This window comes from Chiloscyllium punctatum, chromosome 26, assembly GCF_047496795.1.
Source record: "Chiloscyllium punctatum isolate Juve2018m chromosome 26, sChiPun1.3, whole genome shotgun sequence".
NCBI lineage: Eukaryota > Metazoa > Chordata > Chondrichthyes > Orectolobiformes > Hemiscylliidae > Chiloscyllium > Chiloscyllium punctatum.
In genome coordinates, this window is record NC_092764.1 from 81,174,700 (window position 1) to 81,199,627 (window position 24,928).

Sequence of the window (24,928 nt, forward strand, 5' to 3'; positions counted from 1 at the left end):
CAGTGAACAGTTTGGTCCTCTACTCTAAGGAAAGATGTACTGGCATTGGAGGCAGTCCCGAACTGTTCACTGTGTGGGTCCCAAGGAAAAGGGGGTGCAGGAGCAGAGGGTCTTGGGTGTTTAGGTGCACAGATCATTGAAGGTGGTGGGACAAGTGGAGAAAGCAGTTGAAGGCCACAGTATTCTCACCTGTATTAGTAGGGGCATGGAGTACAAGAACAGGGAGGCAATGTTGAACTTGTATAATTCATTGGTTAGACCACAAGTAGAGTATTGTTCGGAGATGTGGGCATATTATTATAGAAAGGATGTGAGTGCATTGGAGAGAATGCGGAAGTAATTTACAAGAATACGTCCAGGAATGAGGAATGACAGTGATGGGAATAGATTGAAGAAGTTGACACTGTTCTCATTCGAGAGAGGATGGCTGAGAGGAGATTTGATAGAGGCTTTTGAAACCGAGTGGGCTGGAGGGAGCACATAGGGAGAAACTGCTCCTGCTTGTGAAAGGAACAAGGACAAGAGGGCAGAGAGTTAAAGGGATGGGCAAATCAAACAGGGGTGATGTGAGAACAAACAAACACATTTTCACTGAGTGAAGAGTTAGAGTATGGAATGTACTGCCTGGAAATGTGGTGCAGGCAGGTTCAATTGATGCCTTCAACAGGGCGTTGGCTGGTTATTTGGATCAAAATCATATGCAAGGTTATGGGGAGGAGGCAGAGATTAGGATGAGGTAATGATGCTCATTTGAAGAGGTGTGCAAGCACAATGGGCCAAATGGCCTCATTCTGCATTGTAAGAATTCTGTGATTCTGTACGGAGGGATATCGCTATGACAAGAATTTGAGGAGGTTTTGCCTGTACTTGAGGTCTCACAGATTGAGAGATGACCTTATATTTAAACATTTATCCAAGACACAATGATGCTTGGGTACTGATCAAGTACAGGTACATTCTGGAATGTTCTCTGATCTCCTTTCACTTGCTCAAACCCAATTACACTTCTCATTTTTCTGTGTTCTGATGACAGGTAGAGACATGAAGATGTTTAACATTTCCATGTTGGAGATGAATCAATCTGTGAAATACGTACGGTATGAATCTTTAATTTAGGATGATCTGTTGCAATATTTTTACCATATTTCTTTACAGGACATTTTTGCCTTTTTTCCAAGTGGTGACCCATTTAAAATTACAACACAGAGTAACCTTTCCAATCATGTCAGTGTCACTACCCCAGTGACAGGCAGACCCTGTGAAACACCCCCGGTAAGACAGAATTACCCTTCAGTATCTCAATTCCATTATTTATAAACATCGATTTGATTGAAAAATATCTCACGTATGAATTTCCACTTTAGGAGTCATCCTCCAGCCTGTCCTCTTCAGCAGGTAAATGAACTTTATAATAAAATCTACTATTCAGTTTTGGGAATTGTGCTACAGTGATGGCTGTATTAGTGCAGAACTTGCTGGATGGAAGCACAGTGGGAGAAAGACCACTGTAACAGCAGATTGTGGAAATATCTTGTTTGAATTTTCTTGTAAAACACAGCCCCCATTTATCTCTCCACCCTGGAGGCTCTCTGCTTCTATTCCCGATGAAGAACTTTTGCCTGAAATGTTAATTTTCCTGTTCCCCGGATGCTGCCTGACCTGCTGTTCTTTTCCAGCACCACTCTAATCTAAACCACAGTTCCAATGATTTCAGCTTTATGGTGTATCCATTGTTTTACTGCAAATGTAGAGAAACAAACTGTTAGTTTCAAAAGTCTTCAGAATAGCATTAAATATGAGATAATGATGGCAATGGTATTTTATATTCAGGATACATCCCCTCTGGTGTCCACCAATCTCAGTAACTTGGTGTACTCTTCCCCCTACTGGATTAGTGGTACTGGAAGAGCACAGCAGTTCAGGCAGCATCCAACGAGCAGCGAAATCGACGTTTCGGGCAAAGGCCCTTCATCAGGAATAAAGGCAGTGAGCCTGAAGCATAGAGAGATAAGCTAGAGGAGGGTGGGGGTGGGGAGAGAGTAGCATAGAGTACAATGGGTGAGTGGGGGAGGAGATGAAGGTGATAGGTCAAGGAGGAGAGGGTGGAGTGGATAGGTGGAAAAGAAGATAGGCAGGTCGGACAAGTACGGACAAGTCAAGGAGACAGTTACTGAGCTGGAAGTTTGAAACTAGGATGAGGTGGGGGAAGGGGAAATGAGGAAACTGTTGAAGTCCACATTGATGCCCTGGGGTTGAAGTGTTCCGAGGCGGAAGATGAGGCGTTCTTCCTCCAGGCGTCTGGTGGTGAGGGAGCGGCGGTGAAGGAGGCCCAGGGCCTCCATGTCTTCGGCAGAGTGGGAGGGGGAGTTGAAATGTTGGGCCACGGGGCGGTTTGGTTGATTGGTACGGGTGTCTCTGAGATGTTCCCTAAAGCGCTCTGCTAGGAGGCGCCCAGTCTCCCCAATGTAGAGGAGACCACATCGGGAGCAACGGATACAATAAATGATATTGGTGGATGTGCAGGTGAAACTTTGATGGATGTGGAAGGCTCCTTTAGGGCCTTGGATAGAGGTGACGGAGGAGGTGTGGGCACAGGTTTTACAGTTCCTGTGGTGGCAGGGGAAAGTGCCAGAATGGGAGGGTGGGTCGTAGGGGGGTGTGGACCTGACCAGATAGTCACGGAGGGAACGGTCTTTGTGGAAGGCGGAAAGGGGTGGGGAGGGAAATATATCCCTGGTGGTGGGGTCTTTTTGGAGGTGGCGGAAATGTCAGCAGATGAATTGGTTGATGCGAAGGTTTGTAGGGTGGAAGGTGAGCACCAGGCGCGTTCTGTCCTTGTTACGGTTGGAGGGGTGGGGTCTGAGGGCGGAGGTGCGGGATGTGGACGAGATGCGTTGGAGGGCATCTTTAACCATGTGGGAAGGGAAATTGTGGTCTCTAAAGAAGGAGGCCATCTGGTGTGTCCTATGGTGGAACTGGTCCTCCTGGGAGCAGATACGGCGGAGGCGGAGAAATTGGGAATACGGGATAGCATTTTTGCAAGAGATAGGGTGGGAAGAGGTGTAATCCAGGTAGCTATGGGAGTCAGTGGGTTTGTAAAAAATGTCAGTGTCAAGTCGGTCATCACTAATGGAGATGGGGAGATCCAGGAAGGGGAGCGAGGTGTCAGAGATGGTCCAGGTAAATTTAAGGCCAGGGTGGAATGTGTTGGTGAAGTTGATGAATTGCTCAACCTCCTCGCGGGAGCACGAGATGGCGCCAATGCAGTCATCAATGTAGCGGAGGAAGAGGTGGGGAGTGGTGCCGGTGTAATTATGGAAGATCAACTGTTCTTCATAGCCAACAAAGAGACAGGCATAGCTGGGGCCCATACGTGTGCCCATGGCTACGCCTTTTGTCTGGAGGAAGTGGGAGGATTCAAAGGAGAAATTGTTAAGGGTGAGGACCAGTTCGGCCAAACGAATGAGAGTGTCAGTGGAAGGGTACTGTTGGGGACGTCTGGAGAGGAAAAAACGGAGGGCTTGGAGGCCCTGGTCATGGCGAATGGAGGTGTAGAGGGATTGGATATCCATGGTGAAGATAAGGCGTTGGGGGCTGGGGAAACGGAAGTCTTGGAGGAGGTGGAGGGCGTGGGTGGTGTGTCGAACGTATGTGGGGAGTTCCTGGACTAGGGGGGATAGGACAGTGTCAAGGGAGGTAGAGATGAGTTCAGTGGGGCAGGAGCATGCTGAGACAATGGGTCGGCCAGGGTGGTCAGGCTTGTGGATCTTGGGAAGGAGGTAGAACCGGGCAGTGAGGGGTTCCTGGACTATGAGGTTGGAAGCTGTGGGTGGGAGATCTCCTGAGGTGATGAGGTTCTGTATGGTATGGGAGATGATGGTTTGGTGATGGGGGGTGGGGTCATGGTCGAGGGAGCAGTAGGAAGAGGTGTCCTCGAGTTGGCGTTTGGCTTCAGCGGTGTAGAGGTCAGTGCGCCGGACTACCACTGCGCCCCCTTTATCCGCTGGCTTGATGGTGAGGTTGGGATTGGAGCAGAGGGATTGGAGGGCTGCGCGTTGTGAGGGTGAGAGGTTGGAGTGGGGGAGGGGGGACGACAGGTTGAGGCAGTTGATGTCCCGGCGGCAGTTGGAAATGAAGAGGTTGAGGGCAGGTAATAGGCCAGCGCGGGGTGTCCAGGTGGATGCAGTGTGTTGGAGGTGGGCGAAGGGGTCCTCGGAAGGTGGGCGGGAGTCCTGATTGTGAAAGTAAGCTCGGAGGCGGAGGGGGCGGAAGAATTGTTCGATGTCACAGCGTGTATTAAATTCATTGATGCGTGGACGGAGGGGGATGAAGGTGAGTCCTTTGCTGAGGACTGATCATTCGTCCTCAGGGAGGGGGAGGTCTGGAGGGATGGTGAAAACTCGGCAGGGCCGGGAGCTGGGATCTGGTGCGGGTGTGGAGCTGGGAGTGGGGTCGGAGCCAGTACCTGGAGTGTGTGTGATGGTGGGGGGAATGGGGGTGGAGGCATGAGCTGGGGTAATGTTGCCCTCGGGGTTCTGGGGTGTGGGGATAGTGACAGTGGGGTCTGTGGGGGGTGTGTCAGCAGAATGCAGGTGAGTGGCGCTGGTGGGGGCGGAAGTGGTGGTGATCATGGCAGTAGGGGTGGGGGGAGTCACTGAGCATGTGGCATCAGCGATGATGTGAGGGCCGGAAGTGGCTGTGGGAGTGGCCATGATGTGGGCGGAAGTGACATCATAACTCAGCGTGGGGGTGGTAGCTGCGTCAGCCGCATGGCTAATGGCATTTCCAAGGCCAGGGGAATCTTCTGGAATGTTTGAGGAGCGCTGGTTATGGATGTGGGTGGATAAAAATTTGTTGAACTTACAGTTTTTGATATTTGAGATGGAATTGAAATACTGTTTGTTGAGAGTATGAATTCTCCTGAGGATGTAGTACAGAGTGGGTCCTTTGCAATTCTGAGAGAGTGTGGCCCTCAGCTGAGGCAGGACTGACTGGAGAGAGGTTAGGTGCCAGCGCATTGCTGCAAGCGTGGAGCGGAGGATCTTGAAGGAGAACTGTTGCTGGTGTTTTTGAATCTGTAGTCTGTACTGTTTGTCGAGACACCCGCACCAATCAACCAAACCGCCCCGTGGCCCAACAATTCAACTCCCCCTCCCACTCTGCCGAAGACATGGAGGTCCTGGGCCTCCTTCACCGCCGCTCCCTCACCACCAGACGCCTGGAGGAAGAACGCCTCATCTTCCGCCTCGGAACACTTCAACCCCAGGGCATCAATGTGGACTTCAACAGCTTCCTCATTTCCCCTTCCTCCACCTCATCCTAGTTTCAAACTTCCAGCTCAGTAACTGTCTCCTTGACTTGTCCGACCTGCCTATCTTCTTTTCCACCTATCCACTCCACCCTCTCCTCCTTGACCTATCACCTTCATCTCCTCCCCCACTCACCCATTGTACTCTATGCTACTCTCTCCCCACCCCCACCCTCCTCTAGCTTATCTCTCCATGCTTCAGGCTCACTGCCTTTATTCCTGATGAAGGGCTTTTGCCGAAACGTCGATTTCACTGCTCGTTGGATGCTGCCTGAACTGCTGTGCTCTTCCAGCACCACTAATCCAGTATTTGGTTTTCAGCATCTGCGGTCATTGTTTTTACCTTGTACTCTTCCCCCTAACCTGTCTCTCCCACCTCACACCAGATCCTGTTGATTTTTCACTCATGCACTGCTCTGCATCAACCATCATTCCCGTCAGCTTTCCCAGCAACCTTCATCCAGAAGTGCTGAGTGGATGATCCATCTTGGCCTCCTCCAGTGGCCCCCAGCATCACAGATACCAATCTTCAGCCAATTCAGTTCACTCCACGTGATATCAAGGAATGGCTGGAAAATACTGGATTCTCCAAAGGCTCTGGGCCCTGACAACATTTTTTGATTACTTACAGTGTGGAAACAGGTCCTTCGGCCCAACCCGCCAAAGCACAACCCACCCAGATCCATTCCCCTACATTTACCCCTTCACCTAATACTACGGGCAATTTAGCATGGCCAATTCACGTAATCTGCGCATTTTTGGACTGTGGGAGGAAACCCGAGCACCCGGAGGAAACCCACGCAGACACGGAGAGAATGTGCAAACTCCACATAGGCAGTCATCTGAGGCGGGGATTGACCCTGGGTCTCTGGCGCTGTGAGGTAGCAGTGCTAACCACTGTGCCACCGTGCCACCCACAAATAGCACAATAGTACTGGCAATTGTACTGAAGACTTGTGTTCCAGAACTTGCTACATCCCTAGCTAAGCTGTTCCAGTACAGTTACAAAACTGAGATCTACACAATAATGTGGAAATTTGCCCAGGCATGTCCTGCACATAAAAGGCAGGACAAATCCAATTCCCACCCATCAGTGTACTCTCGACCATCAGGAAAGTGATGGAAGGTGTCCATCAACAGTGCGTTCCAGCAGCACCTGCCCAGTAACGCCGAGTTTAGGTTCCACCAGGCCACTCAGCTCCTGACCTCATTACAGCATTGGCTCAAAAATGGACAAAAAAAAAACTGAATTCCAACGGTGAGGTGAGAGTGACAGCCTTTGATATCAAGGCTGCATTCAACCAAGTGTGGCATCAAGGAGTCCGAGCAAAACTGGAATTAGTGGGCATCAGGGGGAAAAATCTTTGGTATTTAGAGTCATCCCTTGACACATAGGAAAATGCTCGTGGTTGTTGGAGGTCAGTCATCTTAGCTCCAGGACATCTCTGCGCACATTCCTCAGAGTAGTGTCCTAGGCCCAAACATCTTCAGCTGCTTCATCAATGATCTTCCCTCCATCACCAAGTCAGAAGTGGGGGTGTTTGCCAATGATTGCTCAATGTTCAACACCATTCATGACTCCTCAGATACTGAAGCAGCCCAAGTTCAAATGCAACAAGATCTGGACAATATCCAGGCTTGGACTGACAAGTTGCAAATCATGCAAAAGCGAGGATGTGACCATCACCAAGAAGACACAATCTAACCCCCACCCCTTGACATTCACTCCTTGATGTTCCCATCACTGAATCCTCTGCAAAGCCTGTCCACCACCTGCAAGGCACAAATCAGGAGTGTGATCGAATATTCCCCATTTACCTGGATGAGTGCAGCCCCAAAGATGCTCAACAAGCTTGACACCATCAGGATAAAGCAGCCCTCTTAATCCACACTACATCCACAAACATCCACTCACTCCATCATTGATGCTCAGTAGCAGCAGTGTGAACAATCTACAATATGCACTGCAGAAATTCACCAAAGATCCTCAGACAGCACCTTCCAAACCCACAACCACAGCCATCTAGAAGGACAAGGGCAGCACAGACATGGGAACACTACCACCTGCATATTTCTCACCAAGCCACTCACCATCGTGACTTGGGAATATATCGCCATTCCTTCACCATCGCTGGGTCAAAATCCTGGAATTCCCTCCCTAATGGCATTGGGGGTCAACCCACAGCAGGTGGACTGGTTCAAGAAGACAGCTCACCCACACATTCTCAAGGGCAGCTGGGACGGGCAATAAATGCCGGCCAACCAGCAACGCCTATATCCCTACATGCATAAATAAAAAAAGAGCCCTTTCTTACATTACCCACGGGCTTATGACTAAACACCCTCTCCTCCTTTCAAAGAAACATCTGAACAAAGGTTTCCAATTCCCCAATTCTAGTTGTGAGTTTTGGGTAGTTTCTTGTTATTTCCTGTATTACTCCTGATAAAGTTCAAACCATTTTACTTGTTTATATTTTGTTTCCTTCATATTCCGTCATGGTGCAGGTAACAATCCCACTCCCCAGACTTTGGATCCCAATCAAATGTGCCGCGACATGATGCAGCAACTGCTTTCCCGGGAGAAAAATATGAACAACTCTGATTCAGTGAACAAATTCGTAGCGCAATGTGATTGTGTCATTCCTGACAGGTAGGTATCAGTGCTCATAAAATGTGATGTTCATCTGAGAACAGAATCTGTGGGATTGATTGGTCACACTGTGGTTAGCACTGCTGCCTCCCAGCACCAGTTATCTCAGTTCAACTCCAGCCTTGGCTGACTGTCTGGTTGGTGCAGACTCAATGGGCCATGTGGCACTGCAGGAGATCTGTGATTTTCAACTTACATAGAACATAGAAAAATACAGCGCAGTACAGGCCCTTCGGCCCTCGATGTTGCGCCGACCGAAGCCTACCTAACCTACGCTAGCCCAATAACCTCCATATGCTTATCCAATGCCCGTTTGAATGACCATAAAGAGGGAGAGTCCACCACTGATACTGGAAGGGCATTCCATGAACTCTCAACCCGCTGAGTAAAGAATCTACCCCTAACATCTGTCCTATACCTACCACCCCTTAATTTAAAGCTGTGTCCCCTAGTAACAGCTGACTCCATACGCGGAAAAAGGTTCTCACTGTCAACCCTATCTAAACCCCTAATCATCTTGTACACCTCTATCAAATCTCCCCTAAACCTTCTTTTCTCCAATGAGAACAGCCCTAAGTGCCTCAGCCTCTCCTCATATGATCTTCCTACCATGCCAGGCAACATCCTGGTAAACCTCCTCTGCACCCGTTCCAGTGCCTCCACATCCTTCCTATAGTATGGCGACCAAAACTGTACACAACACTCCAGATAAGGCCGCACCAGAGTCTTATACAACTGCAACATGACCTCAGGACTCTGGAACTCAATTCCTCTACCAATAAAGCCCAGTACACCATATGCCTTCTTCACAGCACTATTTACCTGGGTGGCAAACTTGTTGCTAATCAGCTGTCTGTTATAGTCACCGTCTAATTTTCACCTCCAATTAATGTACAGTTGCAGTTTAAGCCCAGTGATTAAATTAAACATCTACAAACAAGCGTTCATGTGAATGTTGCGTGGGGGTCAGGTGCTTACCTTTTGTCACGTGTTGGGTATTTCTCTTCTTTCCCTATGTTCCTGGTTCAGATCCTGGTTCAGGATAATTTCCACCCATCGAGGTCAGGTTCCATGTTGGCAGTGGTGAGCAGGTCTGTTAACATTGCTGATGGAATGGGGGCATTTGCAATATCACGAGAAGATGGAAGAATTTCTTTACATGTTGACCTTTTTAAAGCTCCTTTTTTGTCTGTTTAACGCTCCCTGATTGATCGCACTAATCCGTGATTAAAATGGTTAGTGCCTGACACACATGCCCAGTCCCTGGCAATGCTGGCTGCCAGACTCTGAGCACCCCCAGACTCACAGTTTGAGAAATATATCTTGCTTCATTTCATCATTTACTTAATAATCCACGGTATGTTTTCCTGAATTTATTAAAGTACTTTCCAGCATTTCCCCTGGAAAATCCTACATGTGTCATCAACAAGGTCCCTCTGGTTATGAGCTTGTGGGGTTGACCCCTTTATGTTTTATTGTGGAGCCACGTACATGTTGCTCACTGCACAGATGTTGCCAGGCTGAATATTTCCAGCACTTTCTGCTTTTATTAAATTGCGTTTCTGTTGTAGTACAACACTGGAGAGAATACTCGCAGAGATAGAAATTGAAGGAGGAAATCAATCCTTCTCAACGCCAAATTACTTTGCTCACATTCAAAAAATAGAAGCCGAAAAGTTCCCAGGACTTCGCTTTCCTCCAGCAGATTTGGTGAGTGTTGTGTTTAGCTGGGCATTGTTAGCAATGACTATCATGTGTTGGAAACTAACACCATTTTTCGAGAAAATGTTGTGAGAGGCTTGAGAATCTTTCAGTGTAGTTATTTTAAACTGAAGTTAACCCTTCCTGTGAATTCACATTGATACTGTATTCTAGACTTATTTAATTCCACTCAATGTTTGTGAACTACCTCAGGGTCATACTGAATCCGATCCTGAGCCTCTCCAAAGGTGCTCTTGAATTTGGCATCAGGAGATATATCATAATTGTTGATAATTTTTATTATTCAATTAGAGTTTGGAATTGAAAAGCATTGTAAATTTATGGATGAAACCAATAAAGATGGGGATTACCACAAATGATCAGAAATCTAATAATTGCAGAATGTGCATAATGTTTACAAACAAATATCAATACGTATAAACATGTGATACACATTTTGGTTTGAAGACATCATCTCTTACTTGAAAAACAAGAATTTAATTTGAGGACAGTAACAAAAGGATCTCAGCAGCAGTACACAGTTAATTAGGGTGGCATGGTGGTTTGATGGATAGTACTGCTACCCCACAGCGTCATGGGCTTGGATTCAATCCCACCTTTGGGTGGCTGTCAGTGTGGAGTTTGCAGATTCTCCCCGTGTCTGTGTGCGTTTCCTGCAGATGCTCAGGTTTCCTCCCACAGTCCAAAGATATGCAGGTTGCATGGATTGACAGTGATAGTGTCCTGGGGTGTACAGGCTAGGTTGGTTAGCCATGGGAAATGTCGGTGTGTGGGTCTGGGTGAGATGCTCATTGGACGGTCGGTATGAACTTGATGGGCCAAATGGCCTGCTCCCACAATGTAGGGATTCTGTAAAAATGCAGGTTTTTAAGCTCAGAATAAAAAAATCATCGTGCTTCAGTTCAAATCTTGATGAATAGACTGAAAAGGAAGGAAATTATGCAAAACTTATCTCAAATCTTGGTTAGATCACTCTTGGAGTCCTGTTTACTCCAAGAGAATGTGGAACTCACTACCGGGGGAGAAATTGTGGTGAACTGCGGGGATGGATTGAAGGGGAGGTGAAGTACTGTACGTCCATGTGGGAGAAGGGAATACAGTAAAGCTTTCTAAAGTGGGTTTGCAAATGCTCTGACAGAATGATGCAGCTTTACATTCTTCCATTTCCTCAATCTGTGTGCGTGGCCTTAAAGATTCAACTTTGAGGCTTGGCTCGTGCAGCACTGACGTTGGCCAACCTTCCACACTGTTTGAAAACCATGAGATTTCCTCAAACCTCTCTGACCTATACCTCTTGTTCTTACAGTCCCACATGCCTCCATTTTTCAACGTTTCCCCCTTCATTTAAAAGTTTTTCCCCTCCCCTGCTCTATCGGTCTTCCCCAGCTCCAATGGCCCTCACATCTCCCATTCTCATTGAATGGCCACAAAAACTTTTCAGCCTTGTACAAGTGCCCTGGGTGGGAAAGGTTCAGAACCCTGGAACACAGGGTAAGTCTATTAGAGTTAGATATTGAAATCCCCGAATCCCCTTTTGGGAATAAAATCTGCTGTGTTTACCTGGTCTGCACTACATGCGACTCTTGTACAGGGCCATGGTGAGGCCATACCGAGAATATTGTTGCAGTTTTGGTCTCCTTTTCTGAGGAAGGATACACTTGCTCTCGAGGGAGTGCAGTGAAGGTTTACCAGGCCGAGTGTAGGGATGGCGGGACTGACACATGAGGAGAGATTGATGAGGATAGGATGGTTTTTGCTGAAGTTCAGATGAAGGAGTGGGGGGGAGTCTCATAGTGTCCTCCTGCTCCTAACTGATATGTTTTGATGTTAGCTGCCCTCTGAAATAGCCTGGCAATCCTCAAAGTCACAGATAAGTTATAGGAAAGTCCCAAAACCATCTGTCCATGACAGTATTGATGAGGGTGACCACTGCAGAGTCCCAAGTACCAATTTGTACCTCACACTGAAAGTACCTTCTTTGGTGACAAGGTGAAAGGCAGCAGTGATTGAATAATAAGAGAGACGATGGTACAAGGCAAAAGAAGATGAGAATGGAACAAAGAAAGAAACAAAAGATGAGTCTCGACCAGGAGTACAGATGGGAAATGGCTGAATCCTCACTAACAGCTGCTGTGTGAAAAGACAGGGAGAGTCCTTTTGCCTGGCCCCATCACAGATCTTCCCATTCTCCTGCCCGTGTTGCTTAAAGCCTGTTGTATCTCTGACTTTGTTTAGAATTGTGACAAAAGGTTTCCAACCTAAAATGTAACTCCACTTCTCTCTCCACAGATGCTGCCTGACCTGTTGTGTATTTCCAGCATTTCCTTTTATTATTTTTGATTTCCAGCATTCGGATTTGTTTGCTTTATACTGTATCCCAGGTAGATCTCCATCCGAACCTAACGGATTGCTGCAGTTATTGTTACAACTCTCAGCAGGACACTGGCAGACAACTAACAGCTTACTTTAATATGGTCACTCCTATCAGTGAATAACCCAGAGAGGAAGGGACTGTATTTACAGGGGAAGGGAAGCTGTTTCTCAAGGAAGATGCCAGTTACCTCCCAGAATTCCATAAGGCCATAAGAAATGGGAACAGGAGGAGGCTGGTTGGCCCCTCGAGGCTCCTCTGCCATTCAATAGGATAATAGCTGAGCCGACATTCCCCATGGCCACCTTCCACATAACCCCTGACGGTGGTGGCACCACCCCCCATCTTTTCCTCCACTACATCGATGACTGTATTGACGATGCCTCGTGCTCCCACGAGAAGGTTAAACAGTTCATCCACCTTACCAACACCTTCTACCCCAACCTCAAACTTACCTGGACCGTCTCAGACTCCTCCCTCACCTTCTTAGACCTCTCCATTTCTATCTCGGGCAACCAAATCAACACGGACATTTACTATAAACCAACCGACTCCCACAGCTACCTAGACTACACCCCCTCCCACCCTGCCCCCTGTAAAAACACCATCCCATATTCCCAATTCGTTCGTCTCCACCACATCTGCTCCCAGGAGGACCAGTTCCAATATCGAACAGCCCTGATGGCCTCCTTCTTCAAAGACCGCAATTCCTCCCCAGACGTGGTCGACGATGTTCTCCACTGCATCTCCTCCACTTCCTGCTCCTCCGCCCTTGAGCCCTGCCCCTCCAATCGCCACCAGGACAGAATCCCACTGGTACTCACCTACCACCCCACCAACCTCCATATACATCATATCATCCCGTCGTCATTTCTGCCACATCCAAACGGACCCCACCACCAGGGATATATTTCTCTCCCCACCCCTATCAGCGTTCCGAAAAGACCACTCCCTCCGTGACTCCCTCGTCAGGTCCACACCCCCCACCAACCCAACCTCCACTTCCGGCACCTTCCCCTGCAATCGCAAGAAATGCAAAACTTGCGCCTACACCTCCCCCCTTACTTTCCTCCAAGGCCCCAAGGGATCCTTCCATATCCGCCACAAATTCACCTGCATCTCCACACACATCATTTACTGCATCTGCTGCACCAGATGTAGCCTCCTCTTATTGGGGAGACAGGCTGCCTACTTGCGGAACGTTTCAGAGAACACCTCTGGGACACCCAGACCAACCAACCCAACCACCCCGTGGCTCAACACTTCAACTCCCCCTCCCACTCCACCAAGGACATGCAGGTCCTTGGACTCCTCCATCGCCAGACCATAGCAACACGACGGCTGAAGGAAGAGTGCCTCATCTTCTGCCTAGGAACCCTCCAACCACAAGGGATGAACTCAGATTTCTCCAGTTTCCTCATTTCCCCTCCCCCACCTTGTCTCACTCCCAACCCTCGAACTCAGCACCACCTTCCTAACCTGCAATCTTCTTCCTAACCTCTACGCTGACACCCCCACTCCGGCCTATCACCCTCACCTTAACCTCCTTCCACCTATCACATTTCCAACACCCCTCCCCCAAGTCCCTCCTCCCAACCTTTTATCTTAACCCGCTTGGCAAACTTTCCTCATTCTTGAAGAAGGGCTCATGCCCGAAACGTCACTTCTCCTGCTTCTTGGATGCTGCCTGACCTGCTGCGCTTTTCCAGCAACACATTTTCAGTTCTGACCTCCAGCATCTGCAGTCCTCACTTTCTCCTAGAAGATCCCCTTTATTCTGAGACTATGCTTGCTGGTCCTAGACTCTCCCATGAGGTGAAATACTCTCTCAGCATTTACACTGTCAAGCCCCTAAAGTGTATTCTAGTGACCCTTCTCTGAACTTCCTCAGATTACATTGGAATGTAATCTTTCCTTAAATAAGGGGACCAAAATACTACAGATGTGGTCTCACTAGCACCTTGTTCAGTTGCAGTAAGACTTCCCTATGCTTATATTCCAACCCCATTGAAATCAGGGCCAACATTGTATTAGACTTCCTGAATACCTACTGCACCTGTGAGTGGGCTTGTTGTGTTTTGTGCACAAGTTTCCCCAAGTCCCCTTGTGTTGCAGCTTTCTGCAGGGTTTCTCTATTTAAATGACATTGTTTTGGTTTCCCTTCCAAAATGAACAGCTTTGCATTTTCTCACATTCTGCTCCATTTACCAACTTTGTGTCCACTCACTGAACCTATCAGTATTTCTGTATAAACTGTTGATCTCCCTCTGACAAGCTGCCTTTCCACCTATTTTCCTTCAGCATATTGTTCCTGATATTTCAGAGTACAGACTGTGATAAAGGCTCCCAATATGCTATTATCAGGGATCTTGGACTCTCAAGGTAAATGGATTTTCAGTTCTGTGAAAAATTTTTCTGTGAAGCATTGGATCAAAACTACCTTTCAATGAAATGATGTGCTTAAGCTAAACACCCAAGCATGTCACCTGATGGAAAGACTATTGGACAATGTTTCTTTGTTTCTTTTCCCCCCCATTGGATGTGGGTGTCACTGACTGGGTCAGTGTTTATTGCCCATCCCGAGTTGCCCATGAAAAGGTGGTTGTGAGATGCCTTCTTGAACTGCTGCAGTCCCTGTGCTGGAGGTAGACCCACAATGGTATTGGGAGGGAGCTCCAGGATTTTGACCCAGTTATAATGAGGTAATGGTGAAATACTTCCAAGTTAGAAAGGTGAGCCACTTGGAGTGTTTACCAATTTAAGATTCATGACAGACTGAGAGACAGTTGGAGAGAGGGTAGGGAGAGGTTTGAAAGAAAAGAATACATACCAGTAAAAGAGTAGTTTAATTTTGGCAGTCCCCAGACCATCAGAGCGAACAAGATGTCATAAGCTGTTTCAGCAGTACAGGTAGACAGAGCAGAAAAAAACCCTTAGCATTTCTTAGTCTGTCAGTGTCTGGGTATCTCAGAAAAGGCAGTAATGAGGAGAAAAGATCACAGGTGAATGTGTAAATGTCACCCTGGTGAGATGGTCAGTTGAGTAAGAAATTGACCGGAGCGATAGTTCACAGGGGGTCAAGTCTGTTTGAGAGATACTATTGTGGAAATGGGTTCATGGTTCTTTTTGCTGTTTATGATTGAATACTTCCAAAACGTCTCACTTATATCATGTTGTTGGTTATTCCAGTTTGTATGCTAAACTTCTGCTCTTAGTTAAAAGAATATGAGAATCCTCTTATGAATATGTTCAGTGACTGATCACCATGGTACCCAAACTGGAAAAATAAACTTTACAGTCAATCAAGTCAGGTTTCACTCTGGAATCTAACTGGTTCAGTATTATCACCAGCTGGGCTCATGATAAACAATTGATTCACCTTGTTTCATTCAAACAGATCCAGCAGAAAAATATCTCAAGCTTAGCCCGAAAGGTTGAAATTGAATTGCCTCCAACACTTCTGGACAAGGTTAAGGAACAGACAAATGCTCTGATATCGAGAATCATTTTTATTATCTATGGAAATACAAAACTTTTCCAGGTAACGTACTCAGAATCAACATTGAAGTATGATGCAAGTTAATTCAGTTGAAAAATAACAATAGGGTAATATTATATCAAGTAATCGCTACATTTATGAAGTTAACAACATGAAATGTAGTGCTGTGCCTCGGACTGGGATGCAAGAAAGGACAGCAGGTTTGTGCTCATACACGCTGCTTCATAATCTCATGGTCAACATTTTCCAACGAGAGAGAGAAATGTCCCAGTGATTGTATTGTACCGTGTCGTGTGATGGGGCTGCTATACCCAGTAGCTGGAGTTTTGCGGAAGCAGCAGGAACTGGGTGAGGGTCTGGCCTCACTGGGTTCTGCATGAGAACAAGGTGCAGTATCTGGATGTTTGGTCTGAGTCCCAGTCCCCAGGGACTGCTGGGTGATATGGCTGTGGTTCATTGAGCAGCGTGTGGTAAGAGTGGTGTGGTTCGGGGGAAATGGCCTTTTGAAGATACATTCACTGACCTCGACCACACTTGAAAACAGGAGAGAACACAGCTTCAGCACTCACTCTGTCACTCAAAGGAAAAGCTGCTAAATTACATGAATCATTTAGACTGTGACTTAACTGTATTTTGCCTCTTGTATGGGGGCTTGTGTGCCTGTACGAACATCACATTTGACCCTTCAATTTACAAAACTTGTTAAGTAGTTTTTAGTTCTGCGCTGTATTGAAGTTATAGCAGGAGAACACTGGGTTTGAGAGCACAAACTGCTCAGAAGGACAGTGATGTCAACCTAGCTATTCATCTCATTAATTTTGTACATTTCGACTAAGTCTCCCCTCAGCTCCTCCGTTCCGAGTTTTACTCACCTCTCCTTATAGCTCATGCCCTCTCATCCAGACAGCATCCTTGTAAACTCTTCTTTCTGAAGCCTCCAATCCTTCCTTTGGACTGACGACCAGAAATGAACACAAAATCCAACGTGTGGCCTAATCAATGTCTTACATAGCTGCATCATGACCTCCTGACTCTTGAACACAATTCTCCAAACAATTTTCTTAAATAAAGGCACAACATTAATCCTCTGGCAACTCACCTGTGATGACAGATGAGTCAAATATTTCTGAATGGGCTCCACAATTTCTTCCGTCACTTCCCACAGCATTCTGGGATACATTTGATCAGGTCCTGGAGATTTATTTAACGTTATGTTTACTCAGACATTCAACACTTCCTCTTCTGCAATGTGAACTGTTTTCAACAATCAATATTTATTTACCCAGAGTTCCCTCGCCACCATCTTTTTTCTCCACATTAAAAGATTGACACGTAGTATTTATTTTGTATCTCTCCCATGTCCTAACACAGAGAGAACCTCATTGATCTGTAAGGGACCCGATTCTCTCTCGAGCTCCTCTTTTCCTGTTCATGTTTTTAGAGACTCCTGAACCTTATCTGCCAAGGCTCTCATATCCCCTCTCTGACCTCCTGATCTCCCTCTTCAGAATGCTCCTACCCTCTTTATACTCTTCATAAGAATCATTTGATCCCAGTTGTCTACATCTGACGTATAATGCTTTTGTATTCTTGACGAGAAACCCAATCCCTTCATTCATCCATTGTTCTCTCAAAGGGTCATGAATCTATGAGATTCTCTATTCCAGAATGCAGTGGACATGGGAGACTGAATAACTTTGAGGAGGAGAGAAACAGCTGTTTAATTAATGCTGGGTTAGAGGGTTATGGGGAGAGGGCAGGATAGTGGAGTTGAGGCAGAGATTAAATCAGCAATGATCATTTGAACGGCAAAATAGGCTTGAGGGGCTGAGTTACCTACTCCTGCTCCTAGTTAATAGGTTTACTGTTTATTCCTGGTGTTTTGTCTGCTTCCTCTTGTGTGAAAATGGACACAAAGTACTCAGTATCTTGATCCATCAATAGCTTGGTGTTTCTTCCAGAATACCAGTCTCCAGCAAATAAAAATAACAAAGGAACCAACAGGAACAATACTTTCAGTTTTTGTTTATTTCATCTTTTGCATCACTTTGACTTTTCAAACATTAGTTGTCCTTATATGCTCCATTTTCATTCAGTAATTTTCTACTCTGGCCAGTTCATACTCACCAATTCTCCCAATCTCTCAATATCCCGGGAAGTACTCTGTCATTGTAAAAGAATTGGGCAGTATGGGTTGGAACAGCTTTAACGAGCTGGGAAAATAGCTGACATTGGGAGACCTGGAGTAAATACTGAAATGGAAGTGAAGGTGCTACAACCATCGGAAAATCCATGGATTGCAAAACCATTTCCTGTTTTAACTTGATGTCAGGTAAACTGGAACATCGGCAATCACAGACAAAGTGTTCCTTTCCAGTACAGAGATCAGGAGATTACTTCCATCCACACAACATGAACTTTTCTATTTCTAATATTCAGCATCCCGGATGAACAGCCTCTCATTACAGGAAGGGATTCTTACTTCAAATGTCGGATCAAAAACAATGTGTTCAAAGTTGTAAAGAACATATGAGGATTCAGTTTTAATCAGCCTTTTGGAATGTTTTTAGATAACTTACAGTGTGGAAACAGACCCTTCGGCCCAACGTTCATACCAACCCGCTGAAGCGCACCCACCCAGACCCATTCCCCTATATTTACCGCTGCACCTAACACTGCGGGCAATTTAACATGGCCAATTCACCTAGCCTGCACATTTTTGGACTGTGGGAGGAAACCGGAGCACCCAGAGCAAACCCATGTAGACACGGGGAGAACGTGCAAACTCCACACAGTCAGTCACCTGAGGCAGGAATTGAACCCGGGTCTCAGGCACTCTGAGGCAGCAGTGCTAACCACTGTGCCACCGTGCTGCCCATATGTTAGTGAGGACATTCTGACAAATGAATCCAAACATGTTTCTACAAAACTAAGCTGCCTCTGTCTTGTTTGGGTGGGCAGTTTCATGCTGGCTGCACACTCAAACCATTCACAAATGCTTCTTATTTTGCCTCACTTACTGAAATACCAATAAGGCCAAGTCTCTGCAAAAAGGGTTGTAAATATGAATTTATTCAAATTTAATCCTGTTTAAAATACACAGTCCCATCTGTAAAAAGTACACACAGTCCTTAAGTATACAATACTCTTGATGTTCTTTGTCTCCAGAGTGACAATAACAGCACTGTGTTAAACAATCTAGTAAGTGGAATAGAAGTGGTCAATGTCAACATTGAAAACCTCACAGACCCAGTGATCATTGTCTTCCAGAACACAACCTTGCCGGTAAGGGAAATAACAAACATTCATGTATTCATCGTTGTGCACCTGAATAAATAAATTATTTAAGTGAATGAGAGTCCTTTATGATGTAAATCATATGATGCCATTTTAGACTAACTCAAGTGGAAAATGTGCCTTTTGGGATTTCAGAAAAGGTGAGTTAACATTTGATAAAACAAAATTTGTTAGGTCTAGAATTAAGGAGTAATGGCTCACCTCTGATTTTCTAACTTTTCATTGTAGGGAGCACAAGTCATGGCATCTGGAGTGAGTCTGGCTGTACGACAGAAAGTCAGCTTCACAACATCACCTGCAAGTGCAACCACTTGACCTCTTTCGCTGTGTTACTGGTACGAATGATCCAATCAAATACTGTGTTTTATTCTGGAACAATAAATCTCCAGCATGCTGTGATCAATCTGTCCTCTCATTGTGGTTTGAATACAATTTCATTGTGGAATGAAAGGGAAACAGAGAGACATAGATCACTGAAAGAACAGATGGGGACTATTCTGTCCATCACGTCTGTATATACTGAGAGGGATCTATCCAAAATCAATCCCACTTTCCAGTAGCTGCTCTGTAAATTACAACAATTTACATGCAGATCCAATTTTCATTTTTGAACATAATTAGGGTTTGACTCCATTACACTTTTCGGTTGTGAGTTCCAGATCCCTATCTTCTCCTCAACTGCCCTCTATTCATCCACAAATTAATCTAAATTTCTACTCCATGGTTAATGATCTCTCTGCCAAGGGAAACAGGCTCACTCTGCCTCAAGCACCTATTGCATTGTCCATCTCAATTAAATTTCTCCTCAACCTTCCCTGTTCCAAAAAAGCCTGGTCTCTCCAATCTGTCCTTGTGTTCTTTATTCCTGGTGATATCTTTGTCAATCTCTGTGTACATTTTGTCTGTGACCACATCCTTCCAGTAACCCTGTAAATGGTGTTGTGTGCAGGACTCCACCAGTGTCTGCCCTAGATTGAGCTGATGCTCTCTGCTGCTATATTTTACACCGTGGGTTAATCAACAATCCCATTGGCCTTCTTTGCAGCTGATCGACCTAATTTGTAACCTCAGGGAACATGTGCTCCACAGTCTCTCTATTCCTTCGCACCGTTCAGTATTCCACCATTTATCATTTCTTCCTTCACCCATTTGCCCTCTTCCAATTCCCTACTTACATTTCTCTCCATCGCGTTTTCTCCCAGCTCAGTGGTAATCTCTCTAATGCCTGAAGCTTTCTTCCTAACTATCCATTTTTATAACATCTGCAAACTGAATCCTGTCCCTACATCATTGATACCTGCCAAGTAAAGTAAGGGACAGAGCCTTACACAACCCCACTGAAACAGCCTCCCAATCACAAAAGCACTGTTGCCCATTGCCCTTTGGTCCTATCATTGAACAGCTCCGATTCAATTTGTCCCGTGCTCTTGGATCCTGTGGGTTCTTGTTTTTCTGCCCAGTCTCCCATTATCATTCTTTCCCCTTAGAGTGGTCCCTGGCTGCTCAGTGACATCGCTGACCCAGATAACAGGGAGGCAACATACCATCCTAGTGTCTGTGGCTACAGTAATGTATGATTATTCCCTTAAGTAGTGGTTGCACTTCCACTGTCATCATTCGGAATTTTATCGGTGTTTCCCTAAACAGAGTCACCAAGGTGTTCACAGCATTGCCATCACCAGTTCACAAACCCACCTCCAAACAAAGAGAAAGATGCATTGGGACTCCTCCCTGGTTCTCTTTAGGCAGTCATTCATTCCCTCTCTGCTCGGGGATTATTAAACTGCAGCATGTCAGCTCCTGTTCACGCTCTGAAGCTCAAGCTGCTCCAGATGGTGATAATTCCTGTGTACGTGATTGTCCAGCACAAGAGGGCTCCTATAATACAGTGGGTAGTGTCCCTACCCCTGAGGCAGGAGGCTTGGGTTCAAGTGCTACCTGCTCCAGGGGAGTGACATCACAATTCTGAACAGGGTCACTAGAAAATACCTTGTCCAACACGAGAAGCTTCCTGGATTGTCACGTGCTACAGGGTGTGTACTCAACACAACTGAGGTGCCCCACCATGGCCTTTTTCATTGCACAGTGTATAAACTTACCAGAAAGACGGAGGGTTGTGCCTTATTTGAAAAATAGTCCCAGCTACTTGGAATCTGCTCCTCCCCTTGTGCTGATATCACACTATTCTTTTATATTCCCACTGCTCCCATTCCCTTCCCTCCAGGCTTTCCATTTCAACTTAATTTGTTCCAACCTGATTTCTTGATCACAATGAAGTTATCAGTAACTGAACTGAAACATTTCCCTGCGAATCGCTGATCTGCTTTGCTCTGTGATGCCACTTTGTTATTTGTTTCACACTGTGTCCTTCAGCTCCCTTTGCTGTTACTCTGTTACACTGCCATTGAAATCACTGCAATTACTCCTGTGACCCATTTCACTCACCTGACTCTCTCCATCCTTGTGGGATCAGACATTGTCATTTATGAGCCGAGGAAAGAGTCAAGTTGGCAATAGTCAAGGTTGAGGCACTTCAAGTTCAAATGATCCAAGGGCAGGCAGTTTTCTCCCAGAACCCCTTGCCAACACAGCGCCAAAATAAAACACGGCACAAATTTTGATGTCTGCAAATGCATCAGGCAAGAGAGAATCCCAAAGTAAAGTCTAGATGACCAGTGCACATTTCTCTCACCCAGAACAGGCCACTGTAAGCTATCATTTTTCCGACAGTACAACATGTCATGATCATTGATGTAGATGAGATTGGAAATGTGTAATCCATTACACAGCAGACCGAATTGTTGGAGTTGTTTGTCACCTTTGCAGAAATCGTGGTTTCTGAGGGTTCGTTTTGAATTTCTACATGTCCATTTTGGTTTGACTGACTCTTTCTCCAGTGTATGCAATGTCCTTAATTTAGGCGGCATTTGATGTAGATTTAACAGAATAGAACAGAGACAATTAATTAAAAAGGACTTCAACAATCCTGGTTTCTAATACTCCGCTGTTTTGTCCAGCTGCTCCATTTTGATTGACAGATATTTCTCTGAACCTTGAGACCTCGGTTTCTTCTGCACATTGAATGGGAGCTGGGTGGGAGCTGGAGTCTTAAGGAACATTCAGAATAGTTGGTTGAGGCTGAACTGCCTCAATTCTGATGTGAAAAGAAAACAGGGTCATCAACTGGCAACGAAGCTGGTTTGACAGACTCTGCAAGATGGCACAATCCACATACATCTCCAGCTGCTCACTGCCATGGGACACTGTCTTCTGGGAGCTAAAGGCAGCGTGGATTACAAGGGCACCTGCAACCACTGTGCAGTTGAAGGCTGGTACAGCCAGTATTAGAAATTTCCCTCTGCACCAGTGAGGCATGTTGTACTGGAGACTGGACTTCTTTCATCTTGTCCATATTTCATGTTTCCTTTTGTTTTCCTTTTTCCTGTTATTTCTTCAACCTTTCCTCTTTCAGCCTTGAGTTAAGGTATGAATTGGCGGAAGTGCCTTTAGAACATTTCTAACGGCTTTCAGGATTTTTGTGATCAGCCCTTAAATATGGTGGACCTGTGGCTGTGGATCCCTGATGGTGCTTTGATGTAATAACATTTCGAATTTTCTTTCTCAAAGGACTATCACAGTGACGATGCCTCAGAAGTTGCTTCATCGACACATTCTATTGCAATGATTATTGTTGGCGCCTTTATCATTTTCATAGTGATTACAGTTCACTGCTACGAGACAATCAGGTAAGAAAATCTGCTCTTAAGGCTGTCATTCTCCTTTTGAAGTGTATTTCTGCTGCAAATCCATTCTGTTTTACATTTACACATTGTTCATTCTGGATTGTTATTTCTTTCAATCAATTACAGGCTACATGTACATACGCTAAAACAAACTGATTGGATCAAGTGACTATTTTCCACGTTTTACTTTGATTTTTGTGTATGCTTTGATTATTTGAATTTCTTCACACAATGAACAGTATAATAACAAAGCCAAAGCAATGATCACCTATTAATAAACCTTTGACGAGGAGAAGGGACAATGTTGAATCAAATGTTGCTGTCTTGAATTGCCAACAACTCCTGAACTTCACTGTGAACATTCCAATGTGATGATCCATATTGCAAACCTTGCAATCCCAGCCTGAAATTCTTTGATGTGAGCAGATGGAAACCTGCAGGTTGGGTAGAAGTAATTAGAATATGGATTCACAGGGTGTATGAGGGGAAAATCCATACAGGATGTTCGCACCTAAACACTGAAAGAATCTAAAACATTAATCTTTAGGTTTATTTATCAAATTGTTCATTTATTCATGAAAGCTCCTCTCATGGACTTGTCGTCCGAGTCTTAGCATTTCGTAGGAGCTGATGCTTGACTTTACTCCCCTCCTGGGAGGGACTTCAATCAGTTCACCCGTGGCCTATGGGACTGAGTATTTTGGATTTTTGATGATGTGTCAATTGAAATGTTGCCTTTGTTAAAGTGTTTTAGGTTGAAATTGTGGCAAATGAATGGTTGTAGTTTCAAGTTTCATTCTGGAGAGTTGAGCACCTGATTGAGGCTGGTACCTCAGTGAAGTGTCAATGAAGTGCTGCAGTGGCAGAGGGGCTGTCTTTCAGATGAAGCATTAAATCAAAGGCCTCACTGCCCTCTCAGGTGAATAGAAAAGATCCCCTGGGCCTCTTCTGAAACACAGCTGGGGAGCTAGACCAAGGTGGTTTATACTCTTGGATTTGGGTATTTGTGAGGTCCATTACCAACCCCATTGCTGCCTTGAGACAAGGCAGGGTCTGTTAATGTGAAGGGTGCTGCACTTGCTGGAATTCCCAGCTCACCTCTGACACAGCCTCAAACCTGCCACAATGTACAGGATGTAGCCTGAAGGTGTAGGCCTGTCCCCTCACAATCAGGATTTCAGATTAAACTCAACTCTCGACAAATAATCATTCTAAATTCCTGTCTCTCACAGATTAACCCAATTTGTTCCCTCCCAATTGTTGTTTTTATTGTCAGAAGCTTGTATCTTAAGGCCATAATGAATAAAGGCGTGTCAGTATTTCAAGCTCAGGTCAAGGTCAAGCGAATGAAGACAATTGGCTCTGAAATATACTGTCAGTGGTTTGCTTCCTTTGAATATTTATATTCTCTTTCTTCAACAGCAGGATGATGTGGCCTTCAGGAAAACCTACAGGACGTTCCCGGTTCTAAGCAATTTGAACAAAATGATCCTGGCTTTTTCCTCTCGAGTGCTATTACATTCTTTGGCTGGAATACTTTTCAAATAGCTGAAGAATTTCCAAAGTTTCTGCTAATGAAGAGACACAAACATAACCTTGTAACCAGACCTGGTAATTTCTATGTCATACCTACATCATGAATGATTGGAACAAACCTCCAGAATATCTTCTTCCAGTGACAGGTTTGTCTCTGAAGCCAGTCTTCCTTTGTTAAATTGTTTATCACTGTCAATGGATTCCAATCTCACCTTAATGACTGCTCAGCTTGGAGTGTGGGTGAAGAAAGAGCAGGAAATAAATCATTCCTCGATCTTAGTGTTACACTGGTTTTCTCCCACAATCCCAACGATGTGAAGGTCAGGTGAATTGGCCATGCTAAGTTGCCAAGTCAGGGGTGAATGGGTCTGGGTCAGTGTTGTCTTGCTGGGCTGAAGAGCCTGTTTCCATATTGTAGGGAATCTAATCAAATCAAACCATTGAAACCCAGTGCTATCCCTGTCTGTAATACCTTGCTGAGGTATTTTACAAAGCTAGTAATAAAGCACATGGCAAGAAGGCAGAATGTAAAGTTTCAGGCTGAATACATTCAACACATCCTTCTTCCGAGCATCAACCTGTTCAAGCATATCAGTCTGTTTCACGCTGTCCTCACAAACGACAAGGTCCCTCTCAGTAGTGAGTACTGAAGCAAATTATTCATTAAGGACCTTCACTACCGCCTCCGACTCGAGGCACAAGTTCCCTCCACTATCCCTGATTGGCCCGACCCTCACTCTGGCCGTTCTCTTGTTCCTCACATCAGTGATAAAAACCTTAGGATTTTCCTTAATCCCACCCA

The 24,928-nt window shown here is 45.6% G+C and overlaps 1 protein-coding gene across 1 annotated transcript; it reads left to right on the plus strand.

The window, feature by feature from the left end:
- Positions 1–7,841: 7,841 nt before the first annotated feature.
- On the plus strand, positions 7,842–24,094 carry LOC140496202 (adhesion G-protein coupled receptor G1-like). The gene is made up of 8 exons (XM_072595702.1): positions 7,842–7,958; positions 9,530–9,668; positions 15,449–15,592; positions 18,719–18,835; positions 18,945–18,987; positions 19,076–19,182; positions 22,475–22,593; positions 24,013–24,094. Exons 1-8 carry the CDS (start codon positions 7,852–7,854, stop codon positions 24,059–24,061), a joined length of 825 nt encoding a protein of 274 aa, XP_072451803.1. The 5' UTR covers positions 7,842–7,851; the 3' UTR covers positions 24,062–24,094.
- The last annotated feature ends 834 nt before the right edge of the window (positions 24,095–24,928 follow it).